Source organism: Urocitellus parryii, chromosome 11 (genome assembly GCF_045843805.1).
Source record: "Urocitellus parryii isolate mUroPar1 chromosome 11, mUroPar1.hap1, whole genome shotgun sequence".
NCBI lineage: Eukaryota > Metazoa > Chordata > Mammalia > Rodentia > Sciuridae > Urocitellus > Urocitellus parryii.
In genome coordinates, this window is record NC_135541.1 from 114,167,230 (window position 1) to 114,182,019 (window position 14,790).

General features: G+C 40.4%; 1 protein-coding gene across 2 annotated transcripts in view; it reads right to left on the reverse strand.

The window, feature by feature from the left end:
• Nos1ap (nitric oxide synthase 1 adaptor protein) overlaps positions 1-14,790 on the reverse strand; it is a 291,877-nt gene that overhangs the window by 23,376 nt on the left and 253,711 nt on the right. For both annotated transcript variants that reach the window (XM_026412681.2, XM_026412680.2), the window contains exon 6: positions 4,900-5,041. In XM_026412681.2, the coding sequence (XP_026268466.1) occupies positions 4,900-5,041 (142 nt within the window). The remainder of the gene's footprint in view (positions 1-4,899; positions 5,042-14,790) is intronic.

The window sequence follows — 14,790 nt, forward strand, 5'->3', positions numbered from 1 at the left end:
AGTGTTCAACCATCACTGTCTTTTACCATGATATTCTGCCTTATCTCAGGCCCAGAGCAATGGAGCTGGCCAACTATGAACTGAACTCTGAAACCATTGAGTCCAAAACAAAATTTTCATCCTCTAAATTGTTTTTGTCAGGTATCTTGGTCATAGTGACACAAAATTGACTAACATGTAAATGTAATGCTCAATTTGAATTGTCAACTTGATTGGATTAAGAGGTTCTGATGATTAAGAGGCTTCTGTGTGTCAATGAGGGTGTGTCTAGGAATGATTGGCATGTGGGATAGTGAACTGAAGTAGAGACCTCCCTAAGCATGGGCAGCACCATCCAATAATTGGATAGTGGCTTGGATGAAATAAAAGTTGGAAGAACAAGGAGCAGTAGCAGATGCAAGCTCAATTCTTGAACAGGTTCTTGATTGCTGATGTGATCACCTAAGGATATTGGACTCTCATTTCTTCGCTCTTCCAAAGCGGACTCTGCCAGTGATTCTCCAGGGAGTGTTTCCAGAAGTCTTTGGACTAGGGTAGCACAATTGATTCCTCTTGTTCTGGGGCTTCAGTCTCTCGGACTGTGCAGCTACTGGCTCTTCCAGCTCTCCACTCTGCAGATGGCCATTATGGATTATCCAGCTTCTGGTTGCATAAGACAATCTAATACATCATCTTTTTATAATCATATTTCCTGTTGATTCTAGAGAACTCTAACTAATACACACATGTATGTTAATGTGACTCAAGAAAACTATCTCCCAAAATGTAATTAAAAATAAAGGTAAACTAAGCCAGTGGATCTATTACTTCTATGCTGATCATCTATTACAGCTAAAAGAGCAAAATGGCATTAGCCTCTACCCATCCCCACCATAACCATCACTGCCCTAGCAATACTGGTCCAGTCTTCTGCATCACCCTCTGTGCTTTATCACCTCAATTCCACAGAACTCCTGCATATTATGTGTCATTATTTTTCATCAAGAGGCTGTTCAAAAATCACTCCCTGTTGAAATATCTCCTCAATATCCATGCTCATGTTAGCATAGAGTAAGCAATTAATTAGTACTTGTTGACAATGACTAATAAATATGGACACCTTAGCCCCACTCACTGATAGTGCTTGCCAGTTTATTTAACAAGTATTTATTGTGCTAGGAAGTCCCCATTTTCCCAGGGTTCACACTTCACTAAAGATAGAGGACGCTATGTGTCTGGTACACAGGGGATTGAACGTCAATAACATCAACCTGGGGTAAAGAACACAGGAAGTCAGGATAAGAAAAAGTCTTTGAATTTTCTGGAAGGGGAAGAGAAGAGAATGGGAGAATGGGGTTGGAAGGCAGGGCTTCCAGAAGATAGAATGCTAGGACTGCAGTGTGAGTAGGTTGCCTGCTCAAGGTGCATGCAGGGATCCTTGGGAGAGAGGTTAACCATGGCCAGAGGGCACATGACACATTCAGGGCAGGAAGAAGCTAGTGGCACACAGGGAGGAGTGGGGAAAATAGAACTGAAAAAAAGGACAGGATGAGATTCCTCATTGGAGCCTCCACTGACTCCCCAGAGTGAATCCTCCATTGCACCCCAGGAAATTACATCAACCCAGCCACCCAGCAGATGGTGACAAGGGCTGGAGGTGGGAGGAAATAGAAGCTCCTACTGTAGGAAGAAATAAAACTACCCTTGGCACTGTCTATAAGAAAAGCTGCACAGGCAATTCTCTTCAAAAGGCCAATCCAGAGGTTGAGGGGGTAGCTCAGTTGTAGAGCACTTGACTAACATGCATAAGCCCTGGATTTGATCCCCAGCACTGGGGGGAAAAAAAGGCTAACCCAGACCATCCTGACCTCTCTAGCCAGCAGCTGAGCAGTGAATTCTGATTATTCTGATTAAGTATATCAGAGCAGGCTCTTTAGACAGGACTTCTGTGAAAACAAAGGTGTTCGAATGCTTAGCCTATGGGCAAGTACCTGTGTCCAGCCCCTTTCACTATAGAACAAAGTGGTTTCATTGGAAACAATGCACTTTACTTTCTGGTTAGAATTTCTTTGTATATGCATATACCAGCTGTTGGTGAGACTCTGGTTTGAAAGCTCTTGAGAGCTGCAGGTCTCCAACGGCAGAGGAGCAGGGCATCCCTAAAGAGGTGTTAACAAGTGGCACATGCCTGTAGTCCCAGCAGCTTGGGAGGATGAGGCAGGAGAATTGCAGATTCAAAGCCAGCCTCAGCATCTTAGTGAGACCTTGTCTCAAAATAAAAAAATAACAAGGGTGGGGATGTGGCTCACTGGTAAAGCCCCTGGGCTCAATCCCTGGTACCAAAATTTTTTAAAGAAAAATTTAAATGGCCTCAATGTGTCAAGAAATACTGCTTCTCCAGTTGAATGCTTTGACAGCATTCTCCAGCACAGAAGCAAACACCCTGGTCTCTGCTCTCTAGGGAAAGTGGACAGTCATGAGTCTCCTGGTGTCTCTAGATGAGTATTACAAGCAACTGTCACCATTACACCCTACTCACTGACCAGCAAAGATATGTGAAATAGTTGCCAAAACCTACCTGTAGTTCTGTTTTATCTCTAAGCCTCAGAACACAAAAATGGAAAGTTTTAAAAGTTTACATTAATACTATGACCTGCTATAAGCAGGTCAGGGGAACATAGCAAAATGTAAAGCTCTATCTATATGGTAATTGTTGTTGTTGTTGTTGTTAATCAAGATCACTGAGATGATTGCATTAGGAAAAAAGTACCACTGTCTAATAAAAATGATGAACCAAGAGCTAAGTAAGGTGAGTCCTTTCATCACATAGAAACTGAGCACTAGAAGAAAATGTTAGGCTTTCTGAATTTATGACTAATAAATGTCCAAAATTAAAAAAGAAAAACTATTAAAGTGTGGTGGAAAGCAAATATTGCTGCCACCCTAGCCATCTACAGTTGTCAGTTTCTTGTGTATCATGTAGGAAACAGACTATGCATAAGAGACATGAGTGTGTATATACATATACATACATTTATATATATATGGATTTATAATACAGTATAATTGGTAGCATACCATACCACAGTTCTAACCTTGGTTTTTTTCTTTCTCTTATTTTTTGAACCCCAACATTATGTATAACTATAATGCACTATTAAAAAAGAAATGCAATAAGCAGATTATGTCTTTTAAAAGTTATCCATTGCCATTTCCAATGCTTTGGTTTTAAACTGATTCTTTTCTTAGGCAACTTTATTCTACAATCCATCATTTCAAATGTGTATGGGTCTACATTTAGGATAAATTCTTTTTTTTTTTCTGCTACTGGGGATTGAACCCAGGAACACTTTACTACTGAGCTACACCCCAGCCCTTTTTAATTTTATTTTGAGACAAGGTGTTACTAAGTTTCCCAAGCTGGCCTTGAACTTACAATCGTCTTGCCTCAGCCTCCCAAATAGTGAAATTACAGGCATGCACCATTGTGCCAGGCAATTCGGCCTTTTAAATGTATCAGTTCATCTAATATTATAGTAATCTATAAGGTAGGCATTACTATGATTCCTATTTCTCAGATTAAAAATTAAGAACCAAAGAGGTTATAGAATTTGTCCAAGATCACATAGCTCATGATGGTACAGCTGGCATGCAAATCAAGAGTCTATTGTAAACCTGTCATTTCCAATATAAGATTTATTTGTTGTTTTCTAACTTTTTGAGTTGGATTCTTAATTCATTTGACTTTCAAGACATGTCATCTATTAATTTAAATGATTTAAACTTTGGATTTTTTTTTTGAGCCTTGTTTTAGCTACATCCCATAAGTTTTGAATTCTATAGCTCACTATGATTCTTCTTTCACTGTTAGAAATTTATATTATGTTAAATGTTTTTTAAATATTTTAATATTAAATATTCATATTTTAATATAGATGAACACAAGGAGAATTAACAATTTACAATGTTGAGATTTTCCATCCAGGAACATGCCATTTTTAAAATGTAAAATAATACATTTATTTATCTGCATTTTATATTTAAAAGCTTTTATTTTAATAGATTTACTTCTATTATGATTTCTAACCATTGTTGTTAGAATCTATGAAAACCATAGATATTTATGTAATTCTGGACTGTGCTTTAAATGTATTCTCTCAGTTCTAATAGTTTTCAGTTTGTTTTCTTGAATTCTCCACCAGTTCTTTTTCTTGCTAATATCTATAATTATATAAAGATATTCATACCATATTATATAAATTAATATGTTTTCACATAACATATATGAACATATATAACATGTACCAAAAAATCAAGTAACTGTGAATTTATATTCTTTCTAATTTGTTTTACAGGGGTGCTTTTTAACTGAAATTTTCTTTGGGTGGGAAATATAGTGATATGGTAGCAGAAAAAGCTCTATCTTTACAAAATATTTCCTAATATCTAACTTAAATGCTTTCTGGCTTAATAATTTAAACATTTTGGTTATAAAAAGTAAAAAATGCTGGGCTCAGGGGCACACACCTGTAATCCCAGTAACTTGGGAGGCTGAGGTAGGAAGATTGCAAGTTCAAGGCCAGTTTGGGCAACTTTATCAAGATTCTATCTTAAAATTGAAAAATAAAAAGGGCTGGGGATGTAGCTCAGAGTGCTCCTGGGCTCAATTCCCAGCAAAACACACACACACACACACACACACACACACACACACACACACACCCCACACACACACCCCACACACACACCCCACACACACAATAGTACATATACCTTAAAGAAAAAATCTGGAACCTAGAGAGAAACATGGAATTTTTTTTTTTTAATTTAAGTAAATTAATAACCTGGCATTGGGGCAGTGATCCACTGCGGTAGTCTTCCTGCCTCCTTCTGCACACCCAATGCATCCGCGGTGCCTACCTGGTTCCCCTGAGCCATTGCTGTTCCTCTCACTCTCCCCATCTTCCTGGCCGTCTGCATTCTGCTGTGTGTGCTGTAGGCTCAGTTTGTGGCAGACCTCAAAGGCTTGCCCCACCGTCCGGACGATTCGCATAGCTTGACTCTGGGGAAGAGGAAGGAGAAGGACGAGTGAAGGCTACGGTGACGCTACAAGGACACAAGAAGGGGTGTGGGTGGGTGGGAAGTGCAAGGGGCATGTGATCAAAAGCCCAGGAAACCAGCAAAGGAAAGAGATGGAAATCCTAAGGTTGTTCAGATGTGTACATATTCAGAAAGAAGAGTACAAAAATACTTTCCCTTCTTGAAATACTCCAGAAAATAGAAACTGTCACCATAGTTTTGAAACAATCAATCAACCGAAAGGACATATGCTGAGAAATATACCAATTCTAGACTTAGCCCCAACTCTTTCCTTCTAAGTATAACCATATTAATCAATATGCTTCAACATCATTTTGCCAACCATTATCAAGTGTTTAATAGGCCCATCAAACCAAGAGGAACTCAGCTGTTTCTTTCTCCAGATGTCAGATTTCCTAGGAGCTCCTATAGACCTAGGGCTGTGATGCTCTGGGGCTTGGAAGCCTTGGCCTAACATCAGAGTCAACTGACACTTTGCTAACTAAGGCCAAGGTGAGCTTTCCGAGGCTTACTCTAATAAGATATTGCTCACTTGGATGGCTATTTTCTCCTGTTTTACTGTTTAACCTCTTCTTTTAGGAGCCAAAGAAGAGAACTAGCCCCTGACTCCCAGTGTCCCACTGCTTAACTAGGAGAGGAGGGGAGGACAAAGAAACCTGTTCCCAGAGTCTTCGGCAACACCTGCAGGCAGTGAGGAAGAGGCACAGGCAGGGTTCTCAGGACAGGGTCTCAAAGGTGGATCACTTACTCTAATCTGATGACTTGTCACCTTTCAACCTCCTTTCAAGGAGTAAAAATGAGACAACTATGAGATACGGAGTTTCAGAGCTCAGGCTGGGAATGCTCCACATGCTCTTACCCCAGTGGCTCTCAAATATTCCACCACAGACTTCAGATATATCACTGTGATTGTCACCCAATAACCCAGCCTAACATCAATCATGTCTGGGGTGATCTGACTTTAGATTCGTTGGGACTACCTGATGATATCATACAGTCCACTGATCACATTTGAAACCCCCAAGGTAACATCAGAAGTCAAAAAGAACTTTTTTTGTGCAGGGGTGGGGGTACTGGGGATTGAATAGAGTGCTTAACCACTGAGCCCATCCCCAGCCCTTTTTTGTATTTTAGAGACAGGATCTTGCAGAATTTCTTAGGGCCTTGCTAAGTTGCTTTAAACACAATTCTGCTGCCTCGGCTGAGCCACTTATAATCCCAAGCCACTGGGATTACAGGCGTACACCACTGTGTCCGGCAAGAGGAGCCTCTTAAAAGCATGAGGTAATTGGTATTGCAGTATAACCTGCTACCCAGTGTTTTGGTAAATTTATAGAACCTGTTTAAGGGTAAATAAATGATTCATTTATGCTTGTCATAATAATGAGATTTGTTCCTGTTTCTCATTGTTATCTTCATGAATTCCTCAGGCCTTGGAACACCACATATGGACTGCTGCTTGAATCCAGTCTCTGCTAAACTTGTTATCCTTGCTTGTTTCCTCAGGCCTGGGGTAACATTCCTTCCCTTTACTTCAGGCCAAAACATTCCCGTTAATATGGAAAGGCATTAGGTCAATCATTGTCCACATGTCATTTTAAGATCTCCGTCTTCTTCTAGTCCTCTTTATATATTCCCCAACTCGAACAACCTTACAATTTAAACCTCTTAGCTTGCTTGGGCATGGTGTTACACAACTATAATCCCAGCAATGTGGAATGCTGAGGCAGGAGGATCCCAAATTTGAGGCCAGGCTTCAGGAACTTTGCGAGACTATCTCAAAACTTAAAAAGCTGGAGATGGTGTGCCTTGTTGGTAAAGCCCATCTGAGTTCAATCCCTAGTACCAGGAGAGGGGGACAAACCCTCCTACCTCAAAAATGGTTTTTGTTGTTTGTTTGTGGTGATAGGAATCAAACCCAGAGCTTTATGCATGCCAGGCAAACATTCTACCACTGAGCCACATTCCCAGCCCTAGACAGATATTCTTAACTGATCACTCAGTTAAGAGACATGGGTGATGGGAAACTTAAGTAAAACAGGAGACAGGTAAGTGTCCTGAGGTCCCCCATCACCTGGTGGTGGATAAGAACCTCTGCTCTCTGTGTTCACCCTTAATTCCCTCCTGGGTCCAAAGGGTAGGCCTAGGCCCCTTCTCACACCACAGGCTTGCAGTATCTGAGACACAACTATTCTTTCTACGCAGGAAGTTGAGAATTAGTAGGCACCAGTACTAAGCAAGGTGTCCCTGCTCTTCCACTTCCCCAACATGGGAACAGGTGTGATTTGAAGGACATGATGCCTAACCAGCTAGGCCAGCACACCCCAGCTTCTACATCTCCTTTGGACACCAAGCTGAGCCCTAGTTAGGAGGCTGGGCCAGGAAGCTCAACTCTCTGGTGGAAAAGACGACGCTGGTCCACCCAAAAGTGTTATTCACACACATCTAACCAGATCTTTGGTCCCTTACTCCTTTTATCAGAAGATAGTAAATTCTAATCTTTTACAGGAAAGCTTATTACTAGTATTAAGTAATGTCTCCTCTGCCATACAGAGGAATCAATAAGTAGATATATGATGGCACCTCCCACAGGGAAAGGCATATAGTAAGTGTTCAAGAAATGCTTTATTCTGAATATGTAATTCTCTGCAATAAAAAGCAATTAAAACACAAAATAAAAGGTAGTTGAGGAAAGGCCAGGATTATTTTACTAATAACAGAAGCGTAAAGATCCTAAGGGAATCACTTCTTCCATACATATGCTGGCATCAAATGGGTGAGTGACACCATCTCCCTCCTTCTCAACAGCATCTGAGGAGAACTCCTGGGTCCACTGTATTTTGGGTCTGAACTGGTACAATGGATTCCATGTAGGAGGGTATTGTTGGACGTGACTTCTAGGCTTGCACATTCAGTGCCAAATGGTTTCATTTCAACTTATCTTCTACTTTTCTTTGATGCGAAGGCTGTTGTCATTCACAGTAAAAGGACACAGTAGCATGTTCTGTGAGATATCTCTGCACTTGAAGAGGTTACTGGGTGAATAATCAAACTATCTGCTTTACAGAATGACGAACACACATAAAAGAACCATCCTCCTCATTTATCACTCTAGGAGCAGAAGGGGCTGGATGACTCCTAACTTGATCCTTAAATGGCTACATGAGTTTAAATGCCCCTTGACTTTCTAGGCTCTCCTTCCTTCACCAGTGAAAAGTCTACTTTTAGAGGTTTGACACGAGAATCTTGTTATGGAAGCAATTACTTGAAGGTGGTGGGTTTGGTGATCTGCCCCTGGCAGGGGCTGGCCCTCTTCCATTTGCTCTCTGCACAGCCCTGTGGGCTCCTGATGTTAGGTCTTCCGCTCTTGGTGATACTGCTTTCTGATTTTCTAGGCTAGAAAACTGACTCTGCCTTATACCCTGGAAGGCAGGAGTCACACGTGCTGGGAATTAATAGTTAATAAGCCATGTTTGGACTTGAGGGAGAACTCTGATAAAGAGAAGCTTTAAAAACAACTTTCAGAGATTTCTGTGAATACTTGTTTTGGGGGGTTACCTTGTTCTCATGGAAGCAGTTGCTCACATCTCCTGACCATATGCAGGCCTTTGGAAATCAAAGTAGAGGTTTAAAGATTGAAATTGAAGATAACCAGGGAAAAAGCTGAACCACAAGTGGATTGTTAGGAAGGCAGCCTTTGCCAGTTTCAAGATCTGGCCACTCTGGAATTTAACAGATTATTATTTTTTTTTATTAAAGCATCATTATACTGTAGTATACTGCATGTAATTTTTGTACAAATCCAGATTAGTTTTATATAAGCCCTCGAAAGTACTTTGCCACATGGATCAAATCTTTCTGTTCAAAAGCCATTTTCTATTAGTAGCCCCAAAGCATGAGTGGGCTTTTAGTTACCGAGATTAGCCTGGAGACGGTTGCTTTGATGTTTCCAAAGCTGGAAAGGAATATCTAACCTCAGAGTGACTCTTAGCTGCAGATGGAGAGCACTGAAGCTCATGGGAGCACCAATTACAGGCAATTTGGTAAAAAGAGGGATGGAAAGGAAGCTGTCTTAGAACTTTATTCAACTAACTCTCTCCATGTTTCTCAGAGTGTTTCTTTAAATCATCTTCCTGTTCATGTTGACAAGATCCCCTTCTCTCCCATACCCAGGATATCCCACAACCCAGGACAGAAACCAAGTCAAGATGCAATGGCTATTAATTGGATACCAAGCCTACTATGGACACCAAATGGATACATAGCCGACATCAAAATTTGATGAATTGCTGCAATGAACACAAAAACAATACCATATTTGCAGTGAGAGTGAGTTGTCTAGTCAAAAATAGTCAAAAGCTTACAGTAGTAGCTTTAACTACATAAAAATCAAAAGGTTGCTTCCTGTACTTCACCAGTCCATAGAAAAATTATCGTAGTTGGGCACAGTAGTGTGCATCTGTAGTCCCAGCTACTTGGGAGGCTAAGATGATCTTAAACCCAGAAGTTTGAGATCAGCCTGGGCAACACAGTAGGAACCTGCTTAAAAAAAATCATAGTATTTTTTGTTCGCATTCTAAGTAACCCTGTTGGTCCTATAAACTTTGGAATCTTGTAAGTGCTATATACATGTTATAGAATAGTTGTTTCTAGGGCTGTAGCTCAGTGGTAGAGCACTTGCTGATATATCCTCAGGTTATATCCTCAGCATGCATGAGATCCCAAGCTTGAACCTCAGCCTCTCTCTCTCTCTCTCTCTCTCTCTCTCACACACACACACACACACACACACACACACACACACACACACACACTGGTTATTACTAGTCTTTATCTTTGGCTGATGTAATAAATCATCTTGGGCATTTTTCTGAATTTCAGTATCCTGAAAAAAGCTCTCTATTTCACAATTTTTTGGAGATGATTAAAGAAGTCATCAGATAAGCAAGGAAATTAGAAAATAAAAGCACAAAATACAAGGTGTAAATGAAGATGAAGATCATCATTGCGATGAAAATAAGGCAAGGAAAAAGAAGAGTAGGGGCTCACTTCTGGCAAACCTCACTTCTGAGTTCTCTACCAGCTCTCTGCTCTAGCTTACAGCCCACCTCTACCCCCATGTATTCTGGGTATTCAAGATTTGTCTGCCAAGTCCTTCTGAGTTCCAGAGAACTGACTTACATGAAGTCAGTATCAGGATTGGCTCACAGATTTATAATTCTTCTCATCTGTCACAGCAATAAAATATAGTGCCCTTCTTGTAAACTTAACCACCACGGAATCTCAACAAAAATAGAACTGAATTTCATGTTTCTTAATGTGCTTTGAATTGAACATTTAGTAAATGATTTTAGCTTAGATTTACCAAATGATTGAGATCCATAGAATTTGCAATGCTGAATTTGCAATGTATGTTTGGATTTCTACATATAGTAGCATTTAATGTACTAAAGCTTTGAAATGATAGATGGGCTGGGTTTTTGTCCTCAGGTTATTTCATGGATAACAAAACATTTCTCAGTACAAGGAAAGTTTAGTTTCAAAGCAGATATGACTTTCATCATTGACAAGGAATAGCACATCATAAAATTTCCAATAGGTAGTTGAATTTTTCCTTCCTACTATGCTAGTCCATGAATACACAGTGACTAGAGATAAAAGGATGTTATAATCTCAGTACTGTCAGTAACCCACTGGGTGATAGTGGACAAGTCAGCTCACTTTCCCAGGTACCAATTTCAACATCTATAAAGAGAGAGATTTGGCTATGATTCCCTTTTATTCCCCCACCCCTCTGGGATTGAACACATGGGTACTCTACCACTGAGCTATATCTGCAGCCCTTTTTATCTTCTCTTTTAAGACAGGGTCTCACTAAGTTGCCCAGGCTGACCTTGAATCCTCCTGCCTCCGTCTTCTGAGTAGCTGGGATTATAGGCATATGCCACCATGTCCAGCTATGATTTCTATATTTTGACTTCCCAACCCAATTCCACTTAAGACATGAAAAACAGTCTCTTGCCCTAAATTGAGGACCTATCTTTCATCTCTTAAATTTCACCAGGCAAATGACTAATTCTTTTGCACATGACTGTCATAATTAAAAACCTACTGCAACTCTAAAGAGTCAAACTTCACAGCTGTGGCCCCCAATTTGATGGTGAGAGCATTACAGGGGAAAATGATTTCTCCTAATCCAAAGCAATTGAGCTGTGATTGCAGGCAAAATGATTTCAAGGAGTTGTCCTGAGGATAATGGAGAGATTCCTGCTGCTCCTGTTAATCACCAACACTTCACGCACTGATGCGCTAATAAGTACCGTCACTCTCAATCAGGCCAGATAGCCATATCCTCCTAGGACTGGGAGAAAATGACAGGAAGATTATGTCCACTCCACAGGAGAGGTCAAGAGATTAGGCAAGAGGCTCCTCTTGAGGCAAAAGACCTTGTAAATGAACACTATCACTATATCTCCCAAGGAGGTCAACAAGAAATGCCAATGTCAATAAGAGTCTGCACTGACCGTACCCAGTGAGAAACAGACCTGCTGTTGGTCCTCCTTCCTAGCACTAGTCCAAAGGTGCTGGGATCCCTCCATCCCATTACTGGTGATACTGCCCAATCAAAACCATATAAATTTCACTGTTTAAAGATTGTATCACTTCAAACACTTCCTGAGAAGCCTATCACCTTACTGGAGGAACTCAATTCCAGAGAGGCTCCTGTGTCTTTAGGTTTTAGTGGCCAAATCCCTGGACTGGGAGCAGAAAGCCTGGTTCTAATCTCAGTGGCATCTTTGATTCACTGTGTGCCCATGGTTAACTCACTAGCCTAGGCCTTTTCTTTCATCAACTACAAAATGGAGTCAACATTGATCACACAAGGATACTACGAGGCAAAAAGGAAAATGTGTGTCAAAGTGATGTGAGCCATTGAGAGTTAAAGAGCTCTTTGGACTCATTACAACAGAATGCAGTTATAAATCAATCTTGGGGAACAAGGCTACTCCTTAGCTATGTAACTTCCTAATGAGCCAAGGACAATGGTATATGGAGTGGTTAAGAGTGTGAGCTCAAGTCAGACTTCTGGGTTCAGTTTCGACTATGCTATCATAAGTCTTTATGCAAGTTATGTACTTTAAGGCTCCCATTTATGTAATGAAAAGCATAATAGTTCCTCTCTCTCTAGGCTTTTGAGATAATTCATTCATAGAGCTTAGGGCAGTCTCAGGCACATGGCAGTAAATCAAAACAGGCTAGATATTTTTAACTTAATATTAAACTATGACTTAGATAATCCATAGTAGTATAAGACTAAAAGGAACCATCTTATATTCCTGCAGCAATCTGCTATCTAGCTTCTGGAGAAAAAAAAAAAAAACAGCTTAAGGTTAAAATTCCCAAGATGGAACCACATTGGCTATACTTGTGAGTAACTGAGGATGATCCCTAGGTACAGAAAAATATCTGTGCCAGGAGCAAAGGTTATAGGGATGCCTTCTAATGTGAAAGTTGAGATACCCAACCCATATGCTCAACTCTTTCTCCATGGTGAACTATAGGATATGAATGACACCCTCATTACAGGTTTGTCATGAGAAACGTGCCATGGGTGTGCACACAGGGGACATAATGCAAGGTCAAACAGCAGGAACCAAAACCCTGGCACAGCAACAAGTTTATACAAGGTTTTCCCACATTGTGATCAGTATAAGGACTCTGGAGGACACCCAAGTCTGCTGGCTTCCAGCAAGAGGTCTCCCTATTGACATCTAATGACCAAGAACATTCCTGCAAAACACATTTCCTTGGGATGTGTAGTACTTTCCCCATCACCTCTTCAATATTCCTATGATTTTCCTCTTAAAACTCCTGACCAAGCTGACTATTGCCTCCCTAAACCTGAAGAGTTTTATAAAATAGTAAATCACTGGATTTGGGGGCTAATCAAGATGGCATGTAAAACCCTAGAGATATATTGCCACTTCTTCCCAATTCTGTTCCCTTTGATTAGCAATTTATTTCTCTTTTTATGGCTTAGAAACTGGCCCTTCCACCAAGAGTTCAGCAAAAGAACTCACATCAGGCTATGCAGAAGCAATTCCCTAGCTACATGGTAGACAAACCAGCACCAGACCTGAGAACCAACTCTAGGAAGAGCTACAGTCTCAGTAGGGGAGGGTGAAAGGATTTAAAAAACAAAACGGAAGAGCTAGCTGGGCATGGCGACACATGTCTGTAATCCCTGTGACTCAGGAGGCTGAGGCAAGAGGATCACAAGTTCAAGGACAGCTTCAGTAACTTATGAGACCCTGTTTCAAAATGAGAAAATAAAAAGGGCTACAGATGTAGTTAAACGGCAATGCACACCTAAGTTCAATCCCCAGTACCCTCTCCTCAATCCAAAAGAAATAAAAAAGAAAATAGAAGAGCCAGACATCAGAATTAGCTCTGGGAGCTACAAGACATGGGAAAAAAATGATGTGACAGAAAACTAGATGACTGCTCCTTTTCATCTAGCAACAGCAATGGAATCTGGGCTTCACTTCAAGATCAAAGATCCAAGTGGGCATTTTTCTTAGACTCGGGTTTTGGCAGAAGGACACCCCCACTCTGTCTGTATTGCTATACTAAGTTTGATGGCCAGGCAAATACAAGATATAGGCCAGGTATAGAGGCACACACCTATAGTCCCAATGACCCAGGAGGCTGAGGCAGGAAAATTGCAAGTTTCAAGGCCAGTCCCAGCAACTTAGCAAGACTCTGTCTCAAAACAACAACAAAAAGGACTGGTAACAATAAATGTTGGTGAGGATGTGGGGAAAAGGGTACAGTCATACACTGTTGGTGATGCTGCAAATTGGTAAAACTTCTCTGGAAAGCAATATGGAGATTCCTCAGAAGACTACAAATGGAACCACCATTTGACACAGTTATCCCACTCCTTGGCATATATCCAAAGGACTTAAAATAAGCATACTATAGTTATGCAGCACATCAATGTTTAAGGTGTCATAGTTCACAATAGTTATGCTATAGACCCAATCTAGGTGCCCTTCAATAGATGAATGGATAAAGAAAATGAGCTACGTATACACTATGGAGTATTATTCAGCCATAAAGAAAAATGACTTTTTAAAATGTGGATGTGTAACAGATGAGATTCTGCAATCTGTATTTGGGGTAAAAATGGGAGTTCATAACCAACTTGAATCTAATGTATGAAACATATGTCAAGAGCTTTGTAATGTTTTGAACAACCAATAAAAAAAATAAATTATTTCCTATCTTCAAAAAAAAAAAAGAAAAATGACTTTTTGACATTTGCTGGTAAATGGATGAATCTGGATACTATCATGCTAAGTCAAATAAGCCAATCCCCAAAAACCAGAGGTTGAATGTTTTCAATGGAATGTGGAAGCTAACCCACAATAAGGGGAGAAGGGAGAATGAAAGTTCAGTGGAGTAGGGGATTGAAGGAAGGGAAATGAGAAAAGGAAAGATAGTGGAATGATCTAACTTTCCTATGTACATACACAAATATACCACTGTGAATCTCCCCATTGAGTACCTCCACGAGACATTAATTTAAAAAACCTAAAAATAAATGGTGGAAAGATCAATAGAGGGAAGGGAGCAGGGGATGGGGAAAGGTTACCATTACATCAAAACGGATTCTACTGTCATGTATAACTATAAAAAGAAACAATA